The sequence below is a fragment of the Heterodontus francisci genome, chromosome 14 (genome assembly GCF_036365525.1).
Source record: "Heterodontus francisci isolate sHetFra1 chromosome 14, sHetFra1.hap1, whole genome shotgun sequence".
NCBI classification, from domain to species: domain Eukaryota; kingdom Metazoa; phylum Chordata; class Chondrichthyes; order Heterodontiformes; family Heterodontidae; genus Heterodontus; species Heterodontus francisci.
The window spans coordinates 99,564,366-99,590,729 of NC_090384.1; the positions used below are offsets into that span (position 1 = coordinate 99,564,366).

At 43.9% G+C, this 26,364-nt stretch overlaps 1 protein-coding gene across 5 annotated transcripts in view; it reads left to right on the plus strand.

Moving 5' to 3' along the window:
- The window catches only part of LOC137377181 (doublecortin domain-containing protein 1-like), an 822,721-nt gene that overhangs the window by 387,207 nt on the left and 409,150 nt on the right, over window positions 1-26,364 (plus strand). For all 5 annotated transcript variants that reach the window (XM_068046610.1, XM_068046609.1, XM_068046608.1 and 2 more), the window contains 5 exons: window positions 6,643-6,809; window positions 10,129-10,251; window positions 19,745-19,862; window positions 22,812-22,958; window positions 25,292-25,413. In XM_068046610.1, coding sequence (XP_067902711.1) covers window positions 6,643-6,809; window positions 10,129-10,251; window positions 19,745-19,862; window positions 22,812-22,958; window positions 25,292-25,413 — 677 coding nt within the window. The remainder of the gene's footprint in view (window positions 1-6,642; window positions 6,810-10,128; window positions 10,252-19,744; window positions 19,863-22,811; window positions 22,959-25,291; window positions 25,414-26,364) is intronic.

Here is a 26,364-nt window from a genome sequence, read left to right on the forward strand (position 1 = left end):
TAAGACTCCTGGATGATTCTACATTTGTGCTGCTCAGTTTCTAACAAATGTAAATTCATATTTTGTTCTGGCCTCTTTCCTCCTTTACAACTCACAATCTGCGCTATTAGAGCCAAAGTCATTGTCATGTATGGCAAAGAAGGAGGCCATTCGGCCCATCGAGTCCATGCCAGCTCTTCACAGACCAATCCAGTCAGTTCCACTCCCCCGCTTGATCCCCATAACCCTGCAGGTTTATTTCCTTCAAGTACCCGTCCGATTTCCTTTTTGAAATCATTGATTGGCTCCGCTTCCACCACCCTTGTGGGCAGCAGAGCCAGGTCATTACCACCCATTGCGTAAAAAAAGTTCTTCGTCACATCCCCCCTGCATCTCTTGCCCAAAACCTTCAATCTGTGTTCCCTAGTCCTTGTACCATCAGTTAATGGGAACTGTTTCTCCTTGTCTAACTTATCTAAACCTGTCATAATCTTGTACACCTCTATCAAATCTCTCCTCAATCTCCTTTGCTCCAGGGTGAACAACCCCAGCTTTTCCAACCTAACTTTGTGACTAAAATCCCCCATCCCTGGAACCATTCTTGTAAATCTCCTCTGCACCCTCTCAAGGACCCTCATGTATTTCTAAAGGTATATTTCTAAAGGACGGGCACTTGAAGGAAACAAACTTGCGGGGTTATGGGGATCGAGCGGGGGAGTGGGACTGACTAAATTGGTCTGCGGAGAGCTGGCAAGGACTCAATGGGCCGAATGGCCTCCTTCTGTGTCGTAAATGACCAGAACTGGACGCAGTACTCTAGTAATGAAACAACATACAGGTGGCCTGCTGCCACTTTTGTTAATTGTACTCTATAGCCGCCCACAGGAGGCACCCAAGAGCAGTCCAAAATGGTTAATTGTTGTTTTCCCATCGATCTCTGCAGGGAATGGAAAGTGAAACCTCTACTTGCTTCCTTCCCCCCGTGTAGACTGAGGTTATTGTGGGCAAAGTTCAACTTTTGCAGGACTGCAAAATGCGTAGTAGCGGATCTTCAATAGAAACCAAAATTGGACAGGGTGTATAATGGGGAACCAATCTACCACTACCCATTTTGAGTCCCTGCTGAAATTGAATTTCCCCCTTCCCCCAGTATTTCTTGTACTGGATGGAACTAAAGCTGTTTAATCTCACTCTGCAGTACATTAAGCAACAGCCTTTCAACATTCAACATAAATTCCAACCCAGCTCAGACTGATAGGATGGAGATCTGTTGTGCCTGATGGACGTGGGTTTTGGCAGCCTCAACACAATTCTTTGTGAGCTTGGGACACAGTACAAAATGACCAAATTTGACACTAAACGTCCCTCACTTAGAGAGGCTACAGGACAGACAGTGTAGGAAACAGACAATTTCACATAGGTGTAATAGGATTCTGAAGTAGGTACTAAGATGCATTGTCATGGCATGATTTAGAGAGTTTTACTTTACTCCATTCTGAAGCATGATTACAAGATAGGCACAGAGAAAGAATTGCACAGCAGTGAATTTGTTTTCCATTATGTCTCTGATTAAATATTACTTTATTAAACATGGCAGGGTGCAATAATAATAATAATGGTGGTGGAAGTGGAGACAATCAATGATTTCAAAAGGAAATTGGATGGGCACTTGATGGAAATAAACTTGAAGGGCTGCGGGGATTGAACGGGGTGGGGGGTGGGTGGACTTACTGGATTACTGCACAGAGAGCTGGCCTGGTCTTGATGGGTCGCATGGCCTCCTTCTATGCCATTAATGACTCTATGCTCTAATATTTGACTTCTGCCTGAAACAGGTGCCAAGTTGGTAGAGTGACCATGCTGCCTGCCCACTAGTACCAGCGTGTTGTCCTGGCCTCATTAACAGGCCACTGGTGCAATGCAGGAACAAAGTCATTGCCCCATTGCAGCTCACTATTTATGGGAGGACAGGATATCAGCCCACTTCTATACTAAGCCAGCGGGTAGGTCAAATCTAGGAAGTGTAGGGGTGGGGGTGGATGTTGGAGATGGGCAGCGGTCAATCAAGGCAGCAACAGGCTGGAGTTATTTTAGGGCAGCCCAGGAGCTCTCCTCACCCATGACCCATCAAAGACTCGGTGGGCCGAAGGGCCTGCTTCAGTGCTGTATCTCTAAATAATATAAAATAAAATTTTAAAAAACTTACCTGGGTTATTAGGTCATAGATTCGTTGCAGCATAGAAGGAGGCCATTCAGCCCATCATGACCATGCCAGCTCTGTGCAAGAACAACTCAGCTAGTCCCACACCCCCTGCCTTTACTCCATGGCTCTGCAATTTTTTTCTCTCGGGAATCTGCCTCCAGCACAATCTCAGGCAGTGCATTCCAGATCCTAACCACTCGCTGCATAAAAAAGTTTTTACTCAGATCACCTTTTTTTGCCAATCACCTTAAACTGGTGTCCTCTGGTTCTCAACCATTTCACCAATGGGAACAGTTTCTCCCTATCTACTCTGTCCAGATCTCTCATGATTTTGAACACCTCTATCAAATCTCCTCTCAATTTTTCTTTTCTAAGGACAACAGCCCCAGTTTTTCCAATCTATCTACAAAACTGAAGCTACTCGTCCATGGAACCATTCTTGTGAATCTTTTCTGCACTCTCTCTAATGCTTTCACATCCTTCCTAAAGTGTAGTGCCCAAAATTGGACACAATACTGCAGTTGAGGCTGTACCTGTGTTTTATAAAGGTTTACCGTAACTTAGAACATAGAACATAGAAAAATACAGCACAGAACAGGCCCTTCGGCCCACGATGTTGTGCCGATCCTTTGTCCTCTGTCACAGACAATTTAATCTATACCCCATCATTCTCCTTTATCCATATACCTATCTAAAAGCCGTTTGAAAGTCCCTAAAGTTTCTGACTCAACAACTTCCCCAGGCAAGGCATTCCATGCCCCGACCACTCTCTGGGTAAAGAACCTTCCCCTGACATCCCCCTTATATCTCCCACCCTTCACCTTAAATTTATGACCCCTTGTAACGCTTTGCTCCACCCGGGGAAAAAGTTTCTGACTGTCTACCCTATCTATTCCCCTGATCATCTTATAAACCTCTATCATGTCACCCCTCATCCTTCTCCGTTCTAATGAGAAGAGGCCTAGAATGTTCAGCCTTTCCTCGTAAGACTTATTCTCCATTCCAGGCAACATCCTGGTAAATCTCCTCTGCACCCTCTCCAAGGCTTCCACATCCTTCCTAAAATGAGGCGACCAGAACTGCACACAGTACTCCAAATGAGGCCTTACCAAGGTCCTGTACAGCTGCATCATCACCTCACGGCTCTTAAATTCAATCCCTCTGCTAATGAACGCTAACACCCCATATGCCTTCTTCACAGCCCTATCCACTTGAGTTGCAACCTTCAACGATCTATGCACATAGACCCCAAGGTCTCTCTGCTCCTCCACATGCCCAAGAACCCTACCGTTAACCCAGTATTTTGCATTCGTGTTTGTCCTTCCAAAATGGACGACCTCACACTTTTCAGGGTTAAACTCCATCTGCCACTTTTCAGCCCAGCACTGCAACCTATCCAAGTCCCTTTGCAGACGACAATAGCCCTCCTCGGTATCCACAACTCCACCAACCTTTGTATCATCTGCAAATTTACTGACCCACCCTTCGACTTCCTCATCCAAGTCGTTAATAAAAATCACAAACAGGAGAGGACCCAGAACTGATCCCTGTGGCACGCCACTGGTAACTGGGCTCCAGGCTGAGTATTTACCATCTAAGACCACTCTCTGCCTTCTATCAGTTAGCCAATTCTTAATCCAACTGGCCACATTCCCCACTATCCCATGCCTCCTGACTTTCTCCATAAGTCTACCATGGGGGACCTTATCAAATGCCTTACTAAAATCCATGTACACCACATCCACTGGTTTACCCTCATCCACTTGCTTGGTCACCTGCTCAAAGAATTCAATCAGGCTTGTGAGGCAAGACCTACCCCTCACAAAACCGTGCTGACTGTCCCGAATCAAGCAGTGTCTTTCCAGATGCTCAGAAATCCTATCCCTCAGCACCTTTTCCATCAACTTGCCTACCACCGAAGTAAGACTAACTGGCCTGTAATTCCCAGGGTTGTTCCTATTCCCTTTCTTGAACAGGGGCACAACATTTGCCACCCTCCAATCACCTGGTACCACCCCCGTCAACAGAGAAGATGAAAAGATCATTGCCAGCGGCTCTGCAATTTCATCCCTTGCTTCCCATAACATCCTTGGATATACCCCGTCAGGCCCGGGAGACTTGTCTATCTTCAAGTTATTCAAAAACCCCAACACATCTTCCCTCCTAACGAGCACTTCCTCGAGCTTACCAGTCTGTTTCACACCGTCCTCTTCAGTAATACACCCCTTCTCATTCGTAAATACCGAAGAGAAGTACTCATTCAAAACCTCACTTATCTCTTCCGGCTCAACACACAGTCTCCCGCTATTGTCCTTGACCGGACCTACGGTCCCCCTAGTCATCCTCATATTTCTGACATACGCGTAAAAGGCCTTGGGGTTTTCTTTTATCCTACCCGCCAAGCATTTTTCATGCCCTCTCTTAGCTCTCCTAATCCCTTTCTTCAGATCCTTCCTGGCCATCTTGTATCCCTCCAGAGCTATGCCTGTGCCCTTTTTCCTCAACCTTATATACGCATCCTTCTTCTTCCTAACAAGACTCTCAACCTCTCTTGTCAACCACGGTTCCCTCACATGACCATCCCTTCCCTGTCTGACAGGGACATGCTTATCAATGGCCCCTACTATCTGCTCCTTGAAAAAGTTCCACATTTCGACCGTGCCCTTCCCTGCCAGCATATGCTCCCAACTTATGCTCCTCAGTTCCTGCCTGACAGCATCATATCTACCCTTCCCCCAATTGTAAACCTTGCCCTGTTGCACATACCTATCCCTCTCCATTACCACAGTGAATGCTACAGAATTGTGATCACTATCTCCAAAGTGCTCGCCCACCAACAGCTCTATCACTTGCCCTGGTTCATTACCTAGTACCAAATCCAATATTGCCTCCCCTCTGGTCGGGCAGTCTACATACTGAGTCAGAAAAGCTTCCTGGACATACTGCACAAACACTACCCCATCCAAACTATTCGATCTAAAGAGTTGCCAATCAATATTTGGGAAGTTGAAATCCCCCATAATTACTACCCTGTGACTTCTGCTCCTTTCCAAAATCTGTTTCCCAATCTGCTCTTCCACCTCCCTGCTGCTATTGGGGGGCCGATAGAAAACTCCCATCAAGGTGACTGCTCCTTTCCTGTTCCTGACCTCAACCCACAGTGCCTCAGTCGGCAGATCCTCCTCGAAAATTCTTTCAGCAGTTGTTACACTATTTCTAACTAACAATGCCACCCCCCCACCTCTTTTACCACCATTCCTAATCTTATGAAAACATCTATAACCAGGTACCTCCAAGAACCATTCCTCCCCCTCACCTATCCACGTTTCAGTGATGGCCACAACATCGTAGTCCCAAGTGCCCATCCACGCCTTCAATTCACTCACCTTATTCCTGATGCTTCTTGCGTTGAAGTATACGCACTTTAACCCTTCTCCGTGCCCATCTGTCCTCTGCGATAGTGCTACCTTCCCCAATACCTCACTACACTCTTTGTCTTTCTGAGTGGACCCACTGGTCCCTGGACTACAAGTCCGGTTCCCATCCCCCTCCCAAACTAGTTTAAACCCTCCCGAACAGTACTAGCAAACCTCCCTCCCAGGATATTGGTGCCCCTCTGGTTCAGATGCAGCCCGTCCTGTTTGAACAGGTCCCATCTTCCCCAGAATGCAGTCCAATTATCCAAGAACTGGAAGCCCTCTCTTCTACACCATTCCTTGCTTTTGCACTCCATGCTCCTATTTATAAAGCTCAGGATTCCATATTCCTTATTAACCACTTTCTCATCCTGCCCTGCCACCTTCAATGGTTTGTGTATATATGCCCCTAGGTCCCTCTGCTCCTGCATCCCCTTTAGAAATGGGTGAGCCCATTTGTATCTGAAAATTGGAATCTGCATTTTACCAACTGTGTGGGAACCCAATTTGCCCATTTAAGTAGATGCTCGCTTATTTACAGAGCTGCCTCATTATTGCTTTGGGTGTCAGTGGTGTTTTCCCTTCCCGCTCATCAATTGCTGGCCACCCGTTATTCAGGCTGGAAACGGGCAACCGACAGTTGACAATCGTCTCCAGTCTCAGTTTCTCCATATCATTTTCTGTGTGTGCACTGGTTTTGAAGGAAAATTAATACGTAACCTGCACTGGATGGTGTCGCATCATGAACCCAGACTTAAGAAGATGAGTAAAATGAAGAGCAGGCTGATGATTACATTGAACAATCTCCTGTCTGTAACCAGCACAGGAACAGGAGTCAAAGCCAATGGTAATACAGTTGCACCACCTGCTGGTAAAAAGCCTGTGTTCTCCTTGGTTTCTTACAACAAGATAACAATTCAATCATTTCACAATAGTCGAGCACTCTTTTGAACTTAATTAATGTGTGTTAGGATTGCAATTGCCCAAGACCTGAAACAATTTTTCAAATCATTCTTTTTTTTTCACCCTACGGTCCTATCCCAGTTGCTTCGGATGATTTGCCAAAGGCTCCAGTGCTCACCAGGATACCATGCTTCAGGTCTTAACCTTAGTCCTACTCGGCTGTTTGATGAAAATGGACAAGAAATAAAAAATCCCCTTTTTCTTGAAAATGATCAGAAGGTTTGGGTTTCTTACGGAGAGGACTACAGGTAAATGAAAATGCACTTGTTATCTCTGTGATCTCGGGCTGACCTTCCCCCTTTGCTTAGCTTGCTGGAAAAGGGGAATACAACAATCCCAGGTAATAACTGTTTTAATACATCCCTGGGATTTTTCTTTTCTGAGGTTGTGTCTGTAGACGTACTGGGGAAGTATGACATCTCTGTCTGTCTAGCCTCATCTATAGAGCCCTGTCATAGTTCCTGATGTCTGCCTGTCAGCACTCCGAGAAGGAATTTTTCATGTTTGAATAGTCACCTTAATAATGGCAGATGGAAACACTACAGGGGGCACAGCCCATCATCTTGTCGTTGTTGTGGGCTGCTCTGACCTGTTCTACAACATTCATGTTTTGTCCATTTTTTAAGGCGAAATGGACAGTAATTGAAAAGTATCTTAAGTGAATTTTATCAAACCCTTTGACAACATGGTCCCCGTTGTTTGTGTCGCTCCCAATAATGTCTCAACCTTTTATACACCAGTGACAATAAATGGAATGACAAATAGATAGGGCTCGCACTCTCTATGGTTGCTTTCTGAAGCGATGCAATCTACTTGTAAGAGAGGGGAAGAGGTACGACGATGTGTTTCACGAATCCTTCAATATACTATCAAAGCACAAATCAAAAATTGAGTGGCTTGGGGAGCACAAACCAAAGCTGCAAATCTGACATTTTATTTTTTTGAGAGAGGTGCTTAAACTACAATCAAAAGAAATACTAAGGAACTTCTTAATATATAGTTTCTGTAGTTTTTCTTTAAAAAAAATTTATCAGTTTGATTCCTTTGAATTGGGTTATTACATCCAGCTAAAAATGAAAGGTTTTATTCAGGGAGTAATTATGACCGACAGTTTGTTTTCGCAGATTTAAGGAAAACGGCCTGTGCAGTTCATTTCCGTTTTCAGCAGGAAGTGAGGGCATAGAGTGAAGCCCTTGTTGACTCACTTGGGAGGTAAACCACAGGAGTAGATGGAAAATTGGTTGGGGGTGGGAGGGGGAATTCTGTAATGGGCAGATACGATGTTCCACTGGTGTACCATCTTAAAAATGGCCCCTTTTGATTCTTGGGTCAGTAAATTATTTAGTTTTTGAATTATCCCTTTAAAAAGTCATTGAAACTGATAAGGATCATGAACTGAGGGAATAGGTTACAATTAAACACTGCTTTCATGTAAAGCATCTGGAAATCTTGTATTATTTGCAGAGGGAAAAAAATAATCATTTTTGTCATGCTGGCATTGTACCGAAGTTGATAGCTTTTGGACTGCAGCGGTTCAGGAAGGCAGCTCACCACTACCTTCTCAAGGGCAATTAGGGATGGGCAATAAATGCTGGCCTAGCCAGCGATGCGCACATCCCATGAACAAATAAAAAAGTGTCAGATTATTGCAGATGGGTGTTTGTAAACAGGGGAAAAATTGCCCGATTTATTTACATGAAAAGAAGTGAGCCATGAAGTGTGAATGCAAGCTTCCAGTGTGAAGTTTTAGAGCTGTTCGATGTGAAACCTGTACCTGTACCAGTATCAGCAAAGGATGAGACATGGGTGGTGTCTCAGAATTGGGCTTTCTTCTGCCAGTGAGAACAATGACCCAGCCACTAAGCAGGAATACTCAATTGCTCCCTAAAGTTTCATGAATTTGCAATTTTTATTGGTGTTCTGCAGTCTTTATTTCTGGAATGTAATACACTAGAAACAGGAATAGGTCATTTAGCCTCTTGAGCCTGTTCTGCCATTCAATGAGGTCATGACCTAACACCACATACCAACCTTTGCCCCACATCTCTTCGTACATTTGGTGAACAAAAATCTTCAGTTTTACAAATGAACAATTGACCCAGCATCAATTGCTGTTTGCAGAAGTTCCAAACTTCTATTACCCTTTGCACGTAGAAGTGCTTCCTAACTTCAATCCTGAAAGGCCTGGCTCTAATTTTTAGGCTATGTTTCCTAGTTCTAGACTCCCCAACTATCAGAAATAATTTATCTCCATCTATCCTATCAGCTCCCTTTAATATCTTGAAAACTTTGATCAAGTCACAGATACTGTTCTATATTCTAGGGAATACAATCCTAGTTTGTACCTCCTTATGATTTAAGTCCAGATATCATTCTAGCTGCACTCCCTCCAAGGCCAATATATCGTTCCTCAGGTGTGCTGCCCAGAACTGAACACAGTAACTCTGGGAGTGGTATAACCAGGGCTTTGTAGAGCTGTGGCATAACTTTTGACCTCTTGTATTCTAGTCCTCTGGATATAATGGCCAGTTTTCGATTAGCCTTTTTGATTATTTCTTTTGTACCTGTCAAGACATTGTACATAGACCTCTAAGTCTCTTTGGACCCCCACTGCTTCTAGCTTTTCACCATTTAGAAAGTACACTGATCTATATTTTGGACTTTCAACCAGGGACTTTGTTATAAAATGAAAACTGTTAATGTAGAATTTCTGAAGGATGCTAATTATTGAACGAGTAGCAGATCTCCCGCACATCAGAAGCTGGAATTTGTACTCTTTTATGAAGACAATGCCATTACAGCATGTAGCACGCAATATATTATTCTGCTGGTAAGGTGGATTGGAGTTTTAATCAACCTGTCCCTTTAAGGCCACAAGGACTAATTGCTGTGAACAGATATGTCTTGAGGTCAATTAGAAAGGCTAATTGCTGTTAGACATATGCTAAAATCAACTAGAGACTAATTGCTTCTTTGAGTGTGACAGAAATTTGTATGCTGAAGGGTTAAAACCTCTTTTATGTACGCAGAATTATTTTTGTACAATATGTACATTTCCTATGAAGGAATCAAGCTGTATTCAAAATTAATTTGTCATAAAAAGCATTGCATAAGGCCTAATCTTACAAATGAGATTATGCATTAATTTGCAAGCTCGAATAGTTCATTTTTTGGAATTATGTATATCTTTTTATTTCAATTAGCTACCCATGTCAACTATATTATATGCAGTATAATTATGATTTAAGGAATGTAAAATATTTAAGCAAGAGACAGACAGCGACAAAAAAAATTCCTCAGGCAGAGTCCTGTGGTAATATAAATGTAGAGGTCACTGGAAATTTTAAGTAATTATTTCAATTTTACCATTTCATCAAGTTTTAAAAAATTCTTTTGTTTTTGGCGTCCTTAATTATGTAGTTTGTTTTAAATGTATAAATAATTGGAATCATGGAGTTAATCATTCACGTGCATTGGAGTTAATTGTCTGATTTTATTTTGTTCAACAGAAGAAAGATTTTTAGTTTTTTCCTAACAATTACTTGTTGCTATCTCTCTGTTTTACAGGAGCATCTGCAAACCATTTCTCTGTGTGAGGTTTGACCGGGTAATAGGAGTTATAGAGCAGGACCAGAAGGTGGTTTATAAAACTTCACTGGAATATGATGGCCCCTTAACTGGCTTGGAAAAGTATGCTGCTTTGACCACATTTTAATATCTTAGACTTCCCTTTTTACATTGCTTTCATGAGTTACTGTATTAAATTTGAAAGCCATTTAATGGAGACTAGCTCACTGCTTGTAAGAGACTCAACGTCATGGTTTCTGTTGGTACGAGGCATCAGTGCCCCTTTACAGAAGCATTGGAAGATCTAGACAAGATTTTACACTATTACTGTATTTTTTGTTCAGTGTAAAAGCCCCATTACCCACAAGCATGCATTTCTTTCTCAGGAACAGAGGAAGAACAGGTGTAATATGACCTGCTGTATTATTCCATTCATTTTTTGGATTGGATTTTAAAATTTGAAGCACAAAACATTTCATGGATTACCAGCAGAGGCTGAGTTCTGAGTGGTTGAAGGCTGGATTTTCTATGTGCTCAGGATCCCTGCCAATACAACCCATGAAACCCTGGGAACTCAGCCCCATTTGCACTTCTTTCCTTTTTCAGTGGTTTGACCTGGGGATTTAAAAAGGTTTGTTTTTATTGCCATTCAAGTCTTGTTTGTTAACGTTTCTGCAAAGTGCTATTTTACTAAGTTAAAGATGCTATGTAATTGTAAGTTGTTATTGTTCCTTCATTGGTGAATTGATCCTCAATCAGAATATCAAGCTGTTGAATCCACATACTTAGATCTGTGCAAGTTAAGGAGAATATGCCGTCTCCTGGCTGGTAATAAGCATTTATGTGTTCAAATTCATCACAAGTAGGTTCCAGTCCTTTACACATGGAGTCATGCACCTAGACATTGGTCAGTGAAACCCATGACGTCCGGTCGAGGGCAGCAAACTTGGATAACTGTTTTCTAATGAAAACAATGCTATCTTTTGTTATGGGATACGTTGGGATCCTTCCTCAAGGTTTAGTTCATCTCATTTGAAATGTTGAGAACAGCGTCAAGGGTTCCTCCCAGCTGTTTGTACCACCAGCCCCAACTGACACTAAGGAACCTAAACTTAAGTTGCGTAATTTGTTAAAGTCTATGGCCGCCAAATTAAGCTCCATAGTGCCCATAGTATTGGCGAGACTGAACATCATCTTGGTGAGAGTGTTAGCCTGGTGTTAGGAGCGTGCACTGGAAGAATGCAGATTGTGATGTCAGCCAGTGTGTAACGTTGATTTATTCCCCAGTGCTGCCACTTTGACCTCACCGCTTCAACTAATGCCCTCTCTTAAACACTTAGAGCTGAACACGCATTCAACAGCAGGAAGGAACAGGTGCCAGTGCTATTCACAGGGATCACCAACCACTCTCTGCTTAGTTGCTGTTAATTTCTACTGGCTCTGTTTGGGTTCATGGAAATGCTTGATAGTTTCCAGAGTTGGTTAAAGTTGGTGAAGTTGACAGGTCATGGTGCTAGCACATGGAGAGGCTTTGGTTCTGACTTCAAGTGTTCTGGCCAGACCATCTTCTCCCACTCATGGGTGTATAGTTACATTCCCCTTGGGCTGCAGGATGAGAGGGAGATGGAGCAGAGGCAATGAAGAGGATAAGCTGCTCACACAGGAAGGAAGATGCCGGGGAGAAGGGCTCTCAGCAGGAGGTCTTATCCACCTAGGGTCTTCCAGGAGCATTTCTCTTACCCCAACCTAAGCCAGGAGCAGTATGTGCATCATCTATGTTTTACAAAGGAGGTGCTCACAGAACTCGGCCACATCTAGTAGACCAGTCAAGCCTGAAATAGTCATACTCACAGAAACATAAATTACAAGGGAAGGCAGTGGCGTAGTGGTATTGTCACTGGACTAGTAACCCAGAGACCCAGGGTATTGCTCTGGGGACATGGGTTCAAATCCCACCACAGCAGAAGGTGGAATTTGAATTCAATTAATAAAATCTGGAATTTAAAAAAAACTAGTCTAATGATGGCCATGAAACCATTGTCAATTGTTGTAAAAACCCATCTGGTTCACTAATGTCCTTTAGGGAAGGAAATCTGCTGTCCTTACCTGGTCTGGCCTACATGTGACTCCAGACCCACAGCAATGTGGTTGACTCTTACACGCCCTCTGAAATGGCCTAGCAAGCCACTCAGTTGTATCTAACCGCTAGGAAGTCCAAATGGACTGCAGCAGCTCAAGGGCAATTAGGGATGGGTAATAAATGCTGGCCTAGCCAGCGACGCCCAAATCCCATGAATGAATATAAAAAAAATTATGTCCAATGTCCCAGACACCACCATCCCTATCCCTGGGTATGTCCTGCCTCACCGGCAGAGGCACAGTGGTATACAGTGGGAGGGAGTTTCCCTGGGAGTCCTGAACATTGACTTCGGACCCCATGAATTCTCATGGCATCAGGGCCTGCTGATTACCACCTACTGCCTCCCTCGGCTATTGAATCAGTACTCCTCTATGTTGAATGCCACTTGGAAGAAACACGGAGGGTCGACAGGGCACAAAATGTGCTCTGGGTGGGGACTTCAATATCCTTCACCAAGAGTGGCTTGGTAGCATCATTACTGACTGAGCAGACTGAGTCCTGAAGGACATATCTGTTAGACTGGGCCTGCAACAGGTGATGAGGGAAACAACAGAGGGAAAATCCTACTAGATCTTGTCCTCACCAATCTACCTTTTGCAGATGCATCTGTCCATGACAGTATTGGTAGGAGTGACCATTGCACAAGCCGCGTGAAAATGAAGTCCCATCTTCACATTGACGATACCGTCCATTGTGTTTTGTGGCACTACCACTGTGCTAAATGGGATAGATTTCGAACAGCTCTAAGAGCTCAAAGCTGGGCATCCATGAGGTACTGTGGACTATCAGAAGCAGCAGAATTGTGTTCAACTACAATCTGTAACCTCATGGTCTGGCGTATCCCCCACTCTACCATTATTATCAAGCCAGAGGATCAACCCTGATTTAATGAAGAGTGCAGAAGGACATGCCAGGAGCAGCACCAGGCATTCCTCAAAATGAGGTGTCAACCTGGTGAAGCTCCAACACAGGACTACATGCATGCCAAATAGTGGAAGCAGCATGCAATAGATAGAGCTAAGCAATCCCACAACCAACCGATCAGATCTAAGCACTGCAGTCCTGCCACATCCAGTCATGAATGGTGGTGGATAATTAAGCAACCAACCGGGGGAGGAGGCTCCACAAATATCCCCATCCTCAATGATGGAGGAGCCCAGCACATCAGTGCAAGAGATAAGGCTGAAGCATTTGTAACCATCTTCAGCCAGAAGTGTCGAGTGGATGATCCATCTCGCCCTCATCCTGACGACCGCAGCATCACAGATGCCAGACTTCAGCCAAGCCGATTCACACCATGTGAAATGGCTGAAGCAACTGGATACTGCAAAGGCTATGGTCCCTAAGAACATTCTGGCAATAGCACTGATGATTTGTGCTCCAGAACTTGCCGTGTCCCTAGCCAAGTTGTTCCAGTACAGCTACAACACTGGCATCTACCCGACAATGTGGAAAATTGCCCAGGTATGACCTGTCCACAAAAAGCAGGACAAATCCAACCTGGCCAATTACTGTCCAATCAGGCTATCTCAATCATCAGCAAAGTGATAGAAGGTGTTGTTGACAGTGTTATCAAGTGCCATTTAAACAGCAACAACCTGCTCATTGATGCTCAGTTTGGGTTCTGCCAGGGCTACTCAGCTCCATACCTCATTACAGCCTTGGTCCAAACATAGACAAAAGAACTGAACTCCAGAGGTGACGTGAGAGTGACTGCCCTGGACACAAAAAGCAGCATTTGACCATGTGTGGCATCAAGGAGCCCTAGCAAAACTGAAGTCAATGGGAATCAGGGGGAAAGTTCTCCACTGTTTGGAGTCATACCTAGCACAAAGGAAGATGTTATGGTTGTTGAAAGTCAATCATCTCAGCCCCAGGACATCACTGCAGGAGTTCCTCAGGGCAGTGTCCTAGCCCCAACCATCTTCAGCTGCTTCATCAATGACCTTCCCTCCATAATAAGGTCAGAAGTGGTGATATTCGCTGATTGTACAATGTTCAATACCATTCGCAATGCCTCAGATACTGAAGCAGTCTGTGTCCATATGCAGCAAAACCTGGACAACATTCAGACTTAGGCTAATTAGTGGCAAGTAATATTCGTACCACACAAGTGCCAGGCATTTGTCTCTAACAAGAGAGAATCTAACCATCTCCCCTTGCCATTCAATGGCATTTCCATTGCTGATACCCCCACTACCAACATCCTGCGAATTACCATTGATACTGTGCCTACAAGAGCAGGTGAGAGGCTGGGAATTCTGTGTTGTATAACCCACCTTCTGACTCCCCAAAGCCTGTCCACCATCTATAAGGCACAAGTCAGGTGCGTGATGGAATGCTCTCCACTTGCCTGGATGAGTTGGCTCCTACAACACTCAAAAAGCTTGACACCATCCAGGGCAAAGGAGCCCACTTGATCAGCACCCCATCCACTACCTTAAACATTCACTCTCTCCACCACTGACATATCATGCCAGCAGTGTGTACTATATTCAAGATGCACTGCAGCAACTCACTACGCCTCATTTGACAGACCTTCCAAATCCTTGATCTCTTCCACCTAGAAGGTCTAGGGCAGCTGACACATGGGAACACCACCACCTGCAAGTTCCCCACCAAGCCACACACCATCCTGACTTAGAACTATATCTCTGTTCCTTCACTGTCGTTGGGTCAACATCCTGGAACTCCCTCCCTAACTGTGGCTGTGCTGACACCACATGGACTGTAGCGGTTCAAGAAGGAAGCTCACCGCCACTTTCTCAAGGGCAATTAGGGATGGGCAACAAATGCTGGCCTGGCCAGCGACACCCACATCCCATGAAACGAATTACAACAAAAAATGTTGAGTTGGCCTGCACTTCTACGCTGGTAAGGATGGTCTCTGAGCTCTGCACCAAGCCCTGTAACAAGTTGGAGCCAATCACCTGCACTATGCTTTCTTTTCCCTTGCCCTGGCTAAAGGCCCCTCACCATGTGCAAATCCTGCCTCTAAGCTACCCTCTACAGCATGTGCAATGTCACTATCTGAGCAGGTGACTGCAAGTGAAAGATTATGTTATGGTGTTTCTTCTTTCTTAGTGTCCTGCTCCTCTTGCACTTCACTCTCCTGCACCAGTACCTAACCAACTGGCAGTTCTTGGCTAACCAAGAATTTTGATTCTATAAAGGCACGAGGCTAGGGTTGTGAGGTGGGAAGCTGCAGCTTGTAAATCAGAAGAGATTGCGGGATGAGGGGGAAGTAGGATGTAAGGAGATGAATTAGGTAGGAACATACCATTATCCTCTACAGTTTCAGCCCCGCTGCTGGCCATGCTTCAGTCATGGCCACTTCAGTGGTGGTCAGCACTGTCTTCTCCATGGGCATGAAGGTGTACAGATGTGTCTGACCCCTGACAGTTAGGTGTTGCTGCCTCCAGTTATGGGTCACCCAATTCTGCAAGAGAGAGAAATGTGTCAGTGAGTGTGATGCAATGTATTTGGGTGATGTGCCTGTCAGAGTTGACTATATGTGCAAGCTATGAGATGTGACTGTGAGGCTTGCAGCAGTGCTGAGTGTGAGAGGGTGAGGTGAAGCTATTAATGTTAGGCATGAGTCGTGCTTGATTACAATTGTTGATAGGTAAGTGAAAGGGGGAGTGGTGAATGGAGCAGTGTGTGAAGCTAGTGGTTCATTTGTAAGGATATAGCATGTGGCACATTGGGGGACTGGTTAGCTCAGTGGCTAGATGGCTTGCATGTGGCTTAAAACAATGTCAATAGCATGGGTTCAATTCCTTTCTGGTCTGTGGAAGGCAATGGGAACCACATCATCCCAGTCATGATCATCTCTCCTGTTTGGAGAAAAAGAGCAGAGGGCCTGCTGTTGGGTAGATTACCACCATGGCACAGCATGTGAAGTGAGCTTGACTACTTGTGAAGCCATTGAACTTTCTGTAGCACTGCATCCAGACCCTTGGGGCTAGACTGCAGCAGTTGCCACTGCTTTTAATGTCTGTCTGGGGGGCCTTCTGCCCCCCTAAGGGAAGTGGACCTCTCTCTTCCCACACCAAGGCCTCCAGTGCCTCATCTGAGAACCTTGGAGCACAATCTGTGGCCCGTTGTGCTAATTCCACTCTTTCAGCTCAGAGACACTTCTGTAACCATTTCCAGCATCTGCTGCAGCCAGACTGTACCTCGCCTTTAAGTAGTGCAGGCTAGCTTTAAGTGGTGCTAGACTCTGCTGCCGCAGTCATGTGCAAAACAACAGTGACTAATTCATTGGCTGTGCAGCACTTTGAGACATCCTGAGGTTGTGAAAGGTGCTATATAAAAGCAGATTTTCCTTTCTTTAAATATTGTGTGTTCAGTGAAAACTGGCTTCCTGGTTGAAGGCCACATACAGGCCATTTTAATCTGTTATCACAAACGGCATCCGCACCAACCCCACAAAGCGGATGAAGATTTTTACACACCTATAATTGTTGCCAATTTCATAGCCATAGTCATTTACGGCACAGCAGGAGGCCATTCGGCCCATCGAGTCCATGCCAGCTCTTCACAGAGCTATCCTAGTCAGTCCCACTCTCCTGTCAGATCCACGTAGCCCTGCAAGTCTATTTCTGTCAGGTGGCCATCCAACTTCCTGTTGTAGTCATTGGTTGTCTCCACTTCCATCGCCCTTGTGGGCAGCAAGTTCTAGGTCATTATCACCCACTGCATGTAAAAATAAAAAGGGCTTCCTCACATTCCCCCTGCATCTTTTGCCCAAAACTTTCAATCTGTGTCCCCTAGTCCTTGTACTATTAGTTAATGGGAACAGTTTTTTCTTGTCTAATTTATCTAAGCCTGTCATAATCTTATACACTTCTATTAAATCTCCCCTCAATCTCCTCTTGTTTTAAGGAGAACAAACCCAACTTTTCCAACCTAACCTTGTAACTAAAATCCCCCATCCCTGGAACCATTCTGGTAAATCCATTCTGCACCCTTTCAAGGACCATCACATCCTTCTTGAAGTATGGTGACCAGAACTGGATGCAGTACTCCAGTTGGGGCCTAACCAGAGCTTTATAAAGGTTTACTATAACCTCCCTGCTTTTCTACCCAATGCCTCTATTTATGAAGCCCAAGATCCCATATGCTTTACTAACCCTTTACTTAACTCTCTTAGTATATCCTGCTACCTTCAAAGATCGATGCACATGCACCCCTAGGTCCCTCGGTTCCTGCACACTCTTCAGAACAGTGCCATTAAGTATATATTGCCTCTCCCTATTCCTTCTGCCAAAATGCATCACCTCACACTTGTTGGTATTAAATTCCATCTGTCACCTGCCTGCCCATTCTGCTAGCCTATCTATACCCTGTTGCAGGTGGTTCATATCATCCTCACTGTTTGCCATACCTACAAGTCTGTTGTCATCGGAAAATTTTGAAATCCTACTCTGTATTCTAACATCCAAATCATTCATATATAGCAAAGAAGTGGTGGCCCAGCACTGACCCTTAGGGAACTGTTTACCATCCTCTAGTCTGAAAAGCAACCATTTACCACAATTCATTGTTTTCTGACCTTAAGCCAATTTTTCACCCATTTGGACACTGACCCACCTATTCCACGAGCCTCAATTTTCTTAACCAGCATTTATGTGGCACCTTATCAAATGCTTTCTTAAAATCCATATAAACAACATCCACCGCATTCCCTTCATCAACCTTCTCTGTTACTTCATCAAAAAATTCAATTAGATTAGTCAAGCATGATTTGCCTTTTACAAATTCATGCTGGCTATCCTTAATTAACTCAAACCTCTCTAAGTGTCCATTGATATTTTCTCCGATTACTGCTTCTAAAACCTGACCCGCCACTGATGTTAAACTGACTGGCCTGTAGTTGCTAGGACTGTCCTTACATCCTTTCCTGAATAAGGGTGTCACACTTGTCACTCTCCAATTCTCTGACACCACCTCCATATCCAGGGAAGGTTGGAAGATTATGGCAAACCCTTTCACTATCTCCATCCCTACTTCGCTTAGCAACCTGGGATGCAAGCCATCCAGACCAGGTGACTTATCTACCCAAGCAAAGCCAGCCTTTTTGGTATGTCCCTCCTCTCAGTTTTTATCCTATCCATTGCCTCTACTATTTCCGCTTCTACTGATATTTTGTCAGATTCCATTTCATTAGTGAACACTGATGCAAAGTACTCATTAAGTATATTAGCCTTGCCCTGTGCCTCTAAGCATATATTACCCTCTTCTTTTCTAATAGGCCCCAATCCACCTCTTACCACTCACTTACTATTTAAATGTCAGTAGAAGATCTTTGGGCTCCCTTTTGTGTTGACATCATGAAATCTAACCTTCGCGGAAACTGTTTCCACTGGTTGATGGATCAGTCACCAGTGGGGAAAGATTTAGAAAAACTGATAAACGAAACAGAGGGGAGAAGAGAGACAATTTTAAAATGAGTTGTGATCTGGAGTGCACTACCTGAAAGGTGTTCATTTCTGGACAGCCTTCTATCATTTATTTACAAAGTTAAACATTACGATCATGTACTTCCTAACTCAACCACATCACAGTTTCAATAAGTGTCTCTTTATATGTGCTTGAGTAAATCCCCAGTTAATGTCAACCACCTACATACAATTAAACACAATTAATATACAATTAACAGGTAGAAGCAGATTCCATGGTAACTTTCAAAGGGAAACTGGTTATATACTTGAAAAATAAAACTTTTCAGGGCTAAGTGGAAAGGGTGGGTTACTGGGATTAATTGGACAGCTCTTTCAAAAAGCCTGCACAAGCATAATGATTAGATTAGATTAGAGATACAGCACTGAAACAGGCCCTTCGGCCCACCGAGTCTGTGCCGACCATCAACCACCCATTTATACTAATCCTACATTAATCCCATATTCCTACCAAACATCCCCACCTGTCCCTGTATTTCCCTACCACCTACCTATACTAGTGACAATTTATAATGGCCAATTTACCTACCAACCTGCAAGTCTTTTGGCCATAATGGGCCGTAAAGTCTGGAAAGTCTGTGGGATCTTTTACGTTCACCCCGACAGTTTAATCTTAAAAAATAGCAGCTTTGACAATATAGCACTCCCTCAATCCTGTACTGAACTGTCAGTCTACATTATGTAGAGTGGAGCTTGCACCTGTGACCTGATTTACAGGAAAAAGTGCAACCAAGTGATGAAGCTGACATCAACGAAAGGCAATAAGAGTTTGAAAACCAAATTTTGTTGATTTTTTTTCTCCTTTAAGTGGGACAGAGTCCAACCTCTCCACCTAGGAAGCTTCCAACTGTGTTCAAATTACATTCTATTTAAATGAAGAAAATGCAGCCATAAATTGAAAAACAAATTTTACAAAAAATCTTTTAACCTTAGTTAAAATGAAGAAACTTTGTGGTTGATACAATGCACAAAAAAATTTAAAGATCTTAACAACACACTATTGACTTTGCAGGTGTGAGACTTGGGAAGTATGCACTGAGTTCCCAGAAAACTATGACTGGACACAAACGAATCAGTCCTGTCTTGAGAAGATGGACATGACAAGGAAGTATCACTTCCTTCAATGGAAGGTAAGTACTACTCAGGTTCAACTGTTAACTAAACCTGGCACAGTTTTAATTGTGATATTTGTTACGCTAGAGCTGAAAACCTTCAGCCCTACTCCACTGATCTAGGTATGGCAGAAAAGGCACTGGTGACCTCTGTTTCTGACCCTCCTTGGGGTCAGGCCAAAGTCAACTGATTTAAATATCTTCAATTGATGCCTGTGACAGTGCGCCACACTAGTGCCAGGCAATGCCCATCTCCAACAAGAGAAAATCTAACCATCTCCCCTTGACATTCAAAGGCATTACCATCGCTGAATCCCCCACTATCAACATCCTAGGGGCTACCATTGACCAGAAACTGAACTGGAGTAGCCATATAAATAACGTGGCTACAAGAGCAGGTCAGAGGCTAGGAATCCTGAGGCGAGTAACTCACCTCCTGACTCCCCAAAGCCTGTCCACCATCTACAAGGCACAAGTCAGGAGTGTGATGGAATACTCTCCACTTGCCTGGATGGGTGCAGCTCCAACAACACTCAAGAAGCTCAACACCATCCAGGACAAAGCAGCCCGCTTGATTGGCACACCATCTACAAACATTCACTCCCTCCACCACTGACGCACAGTGGCAGCAGTGTGTACCATCTACAAGATGCACTGCAGCAATGCGCCAAGGCTCCTTAGACAGCACCTTCCAAACCCGCAACCTCTACCAACTAGAAGGACAAGGGCAGCAAATGCATGGGAACACCACCACCTGCAAGTTCCCCTCCAAGTCATACGCTATCCTGACTTGGAACTATATTGCCGTTCCTTCACTGTCGCTGGGTCAAAATCCTGGAAGTTCCTTCCTAACAGCACTGTGAGTGCAGCGGACTGCAGCGGTTCAAGAAGGCAGCTCACCACCACCTTCTCAAGGGCAATTAGGGATGGGCAATAAATGCTGGCCTGGCCAGCGATGCCCACATCCCATGAATGAATAAAAAAAAGGTAATTTCATACCTCAAGAACCCTTTCGTACCCACTAGAGGGAGTGCAGGAAATGGGGCATAGCCCAGACTCTTTCTTCAGTGACAATGCTGGTTGCTGGAAGGACAATGAAGGTCCTTCATCGGACCTTCTGCACTAACCTCTGCCCAGGGATTGCTGTTGTGGGTGGCAACTTATGGCCCTAGTGTTCTTTATTAATAATACTAAGGCACTGTCACACCTATATGGTTAACAATTTTGTTGCAGCTGTTTGGCAGAGTATGTAAAACATAATGTAACTTGGCTTATGTTAAGTGCTTTTGATCTGCTTGACCTCCTCTGTGGATTGATGATACAACACTGACAATAGTAGTTCAATTTGAATTGTATAGACTATCCACAATTTGTCTATTCTGGGAATCCCAATTTCTGATAGTATTCCTTTGCTGAGAGATGGGTGAACGATCTGTGTGGAGAATCTTATCTGGGTCACTTCGAATAACCTAGTAGGCCATGAGAGCAGTGCAGGTTGATTTCTTGCTGGCTTTGTTTCATCAGATACTGCTGAGAAAAAGGATGAAAATTCCATAAGGGTCTGCGTCGGACAGTACATACACTCATATTCTGTATGTTGCTAATGACTTCATCTATCTATGTATACAAATCTTGCATCAAGGGTGTGTGTATGTGCTGTCCAGTGCAGACCCTGGTGGGGTTTGCAGGGTCAGTGGGAGGGCATCTCAGTTGCATGGGGCAGGTGGATTCTTGTGACACTACAGGTGCATGGCTGGGGCCCACCCTCCCTGCCCTACTAGAAAATTCAGTCCCTGTCCAATTTATTTTTGCGGGGTTGTGCGGGGCGGGGGGGGTGGAGGGGGTGGGCGGTGGTAGATGAGGGGGTGGGGAAGGCTGTCCAGAACCCATGCACTCTTCCATCAAGCTTTCAGCTAGAGGTCTAGACCCTCAGTGTCCTGGACGCTTCCACTCTTCCCTCCCCCACCAACCCCACCACCCATCTGGAGGTCGGTACACCAACAGTCGGCTTTCTCCCAGACATCTATCAATGCCTCTTTAATGTCATCGTTGAGGAAATTCTCAAGAGCAGCTGAGAGTGCTTAGCCCGTCAATCTTTCCTGTCTTCCTTTGGGAAAAGGCCTAGCCTATGCTTATCAACTCTCTCATGATGGTAGAGTCCAGATCAGGAACTCACCATTTAGGTGAATGACAAACATGAACATTTGGCCGATTGTTTTGTTTCATCGCACCTTACATCGCCTACTTCACACAATATCTGTTGGAAGTAGGGGGTTGGAAGGCATTCAAGTTAAGAAGGGCTACAGAAGTTTAAGCCACTCCCTCTCAATCAAGTGATCGCGAAGAGGCAGGAGTAGCAACAAACGTTCCATAACAGAAGAGATTTTCAGAGAGATTTGGTCATCAAATTAAGGATAATTTGGCAAGTACTTTATTACAACTGTAAAACATGCATGGAAATTGCAGCTTTAAAGGGTTAATGGTTCGCCATATTAGAGGGTATGCTCTTTTAAAATATTGCTGACAATAGCAAAATGCCTGCTGATACAATTATGCTTTGTGTTACCCCATGTCAACTAGATTTGACTCCCCTTTTTCCTATTTAACAAGTATTTCAATATGTTTCTTTTCTCTCGAAAAATAAGCTTGTAATTAGTCTGTACTGCCATGTAGCTCTAAGCTGCTGGCTCCAGCAGCTTGTCTGATTGTAAGGATCCAGCGTTTTGTGTTTTGACCTGCTGCTTGGTTTCTTCTATGCTATAAACAACACTGCTTTGTGGTGTGTTTATCTTCACCACGGCTGACAAGTACCATTTTAAATGGAAGTTAGGAAGGAATGAAAGCCAGAGCTGAAGATTTGGATGGAGTGGTGGAGCATGCAGAGCAATGGAGGTACGAGCCAGTAAAAGTAGGACCAGAACATCAAAAAAAAAAGCCAACTCAATGTCTTTTATGCTTTGCAAATAGAACGATCCCCAGCTGGTCCTATACCCTTCGATTACAATTGAAAACAGGAGTGACAAAGCTGCTTCCATTAAAAAGGAGCAAAAGAGAAACAAGACTTCAGTAGGAGCGTCAAAGTTGTCTTTCTCTCACATCTGGGTCATTGCAAAGGTACTGAACTAATCAAATACTTGATGTCCGATTGATTAGATCCAGTTTAAAAAGGCTGGCACTTCTCACAATATTGCCAAAAATATCCTAGAGGGGAGAAAGAAAGTCGCACGTGAGTCAGTTTAAAATTGCCATAAAGAGAGAGGTTAAGGAAAAAAAGGTCCTTTACACAGTAGGCTATTGGAGCATAGAAGGCTTTGCCACAGGGTGTGGTTGAGGCAGAGACCATTACATCTTTTAAGGGGAAAGTGGATAAACATTTGAAGTGGAGGAAGATATGTGACTATAAGGAGAGGGAGACAGTGGGATTGATTTTCAATTGCTCCAGTGTGGACCAACTGGCTGACCTACTGTGTAAACCTTTTTGGTTCTATGAGGAATAATTTGATAAGGAAAGCATTATAAAATAAAATAGGAAATCTGTTAAACTTTTCATTTGAAATGCCACGTTGTTTATATCTCATTATCTTAGAACATTGTTTCAAAAGGATCCAAAGAATTAAGGCAATCTTGCAGCAAGGATAATATTTATCCAGTGACATATGTCAGAAAATATACCTGTGAGAGCGGGACTGAGCTGCATTGTGACGGGCCCTTTCAAGGCTGAGTAGTCAGCGGATTATCACGGTCAAGAATGGCCACCTGAGCAAGGGACCAGCAGACTGCCAGTGCCTGTGGAGCCATATTCTGCTGGTGGGGAGTGGGAGGGGTTGGGATAGGGGGTTGCAGGGGTGCGGGGGGGTTGTGTGTGGGTCAGCATGTTCGGGAGGGGTGAAGAACTGAAACATTTTACTTTAAAGAATTTTTGTTTTATTCATTCATGGGATGTGGGCGTCGCTGGCCAGGCCAGCATTTATTGCCCTTCCCTAATTGCCCTTGAGAAGGTGGTGGTGAGCTGCCTTCTTGAACCACTGCAGTCCATGTGGGGTAGGTACACCCACAGTGCTGTTAGGGAGGGAGTTCCTTTTTTATTGACTTCGTAGTGGTTAGATACAACTGAGTGGCTTGCTAGGCCATTTCAGAGGGCATGTAAGGGTCAACCACATTGCTGTGGGTCTGGAGTCACATGTAGGCCAGACCAGGTAAGGACAGCAGATTTCCTTCCCTGAAGGACATTAGTGAACCAGATGGGTTTTTACAACAATCGACAATGGTTTCATGACCATCGTTAGACTAGCTTTTTAATTCCAGATTTATTAATTGAATTCAAATTCCAGCTTCTGCTGTGAAAGAATATTTTCCTGCAAACTGTCATCAATGAGTTTGGTCAGCAGAATCATTTAAAGGTAGCAGTGGCATTGGTAGCAGAAGACTTTTCTGGTTATTAAGTATAGGGTTATATTTTCCAATTGGGCTAATGGCCGCATTGAAACGGACAGGAATTTGGTGCAAAAGCATTAAGTGTTTGTACCAAAACGGTGCCATTGAGAATATATGTTTCATTATATGCAGGACTAAGATAATATAACATAAGGAGAGTAGGCGCGTTTTACTTTTAGAATTCACTCTTGAACTTCCAGGAACAGGCACATGTGGATTTAATGAGTCTTCTCTCAGTAGTTTTTAAAATGCCACGAGTAATCTTAAACTCCTGCTTCCAGTCCCCAAGGACCAACAAAATAGTCTTGCTCTCCGCATTGAGATGGCAACCTTTTTTTTTTAATCCTCCCTCCCTAACAGCACTGTGGACTGCATGGACATGACTACCTCACATGGACTGCAACGGGTCAAGAAGGGAGCTCACCACCACCTTCTCAAGAGTAATTAGGGATGGGCAATAAATGCTGGTCTGGCCAGCGACGCCCACATCCCATGAACGGAAAAAAAATTCCTGTGGTGTTTTGTAGCTAGTGTGCGAGTGTAAAACGCAAGTGATAGGAACAGGCGGAGGCTATTCAGTCCCTTGATTCAGTTGGATCATGGCTGATCTGTATCCTAACTTCATCTTCATATGGAACTGCCTTGGTTCAATAAATCTTGATACTCTTGCCTAACAAAAAGCATCAAAATTGATATTGATAGATTTCAGTTAAACCCCAACCTCAACAGCCTTCTGGGGGAAGAGAGTTCCGGATTTTTGTGTTGGCCTCAGATCATTTCAGTGCACCAAAGAGGAAAAGAAAAAGTAAGACCAAGAGACACATGATGATAGGAAAGCCTGTGGTGGACTTCAAATTACCACCATGGTGTATGATCACGATGACTGTTTACTTGACTATGATGTTTTACTTTCTGACAATAGTAATGTCCTGACCTATTTAAGCATAATGACCTCACCATGTCTTCTCCTTTTCTCTTATTCACCTCTTTCCTTCTGTGGAACGTATGAAAAGGCTGGAATGATCCTGTGTCGCGCTATTCCACAGCTCTGCCTTGCTGTTAGTGATCAACAACTCAGGTTGAAGAGCAAGGATAACCTGGATTTGGAAGGATATAAGTTAGTTGTGCAGAAAAGGTACAATATTTCTTCACTAGTAAAATCATTAAATCTGTTTGTGATATACCATGCATACAGTTAAATATATATGTACCCATACAGCGGAGTCTATATCTTTTATTTGAGGAACAAAATTAACCAGTACTTTCCGGCTTCAATTGAATAAAATTATTCCTAAAATTTGGAATAAAAAAAAGTATTCAATTGTTTTTTACACTCAAAATTATGATAGAAATAACTGCAGGGTAAAAATTACTGTAGGTGATTTTAACAAGCTGATACTTGATAAGTTCATGTGACTTTCTTTTGTCCACTGTTTTAATGGAGATGTCATCAGGTTAGCACCTTCATTAAAATAGTGAACAGAGGAATGTCACCCCCACACTCTGAATGCTCATCTGCTATTATCGCTAGCAATATGTTCATTGACTTATGGGTCTTGACACCATTGGGTTAACATCCACTTACACCAAATGCATGGGTCATCTGGGTTAGAGCTGTAGGTTTTTAACCCCTTTGTGTCTGAAGCCTCCTGCTGTTTTCCCCTCATTTGTAGACATCTGCTTTTTGGAAACTGTGACTGCTCCAAGACACACTCTGTAGGGGTTGATGTCAAAAAACTCAGAAGGAGATTCACACAAAGGAACACAGGGACATAGGAACACAGGAAGATAGGAACAGGAGTAGGCCATTCAGCTCCTTGAGCCTGTCCCGCTATTCAATGAGATCATGGCTGATCCGCGGCCTAACTCCATATACCTGCCTTGGCCAATATCCCTTAATATCTTTGCTTAACAAAAATCTATCTATCTCAGATTTAAAATTAACAACTGTTCTAGCTTCAACTGCTGTTTGTGGGAGAGAGTTCCAAACCTCTACCACCCTTTGCGTGAAGAAGTGCTTCCTAACATCTCTCCTGCATCATCTCAAAGAAAAGTCAGCAGAGCAGTTTGTTCACAATTTCACTTT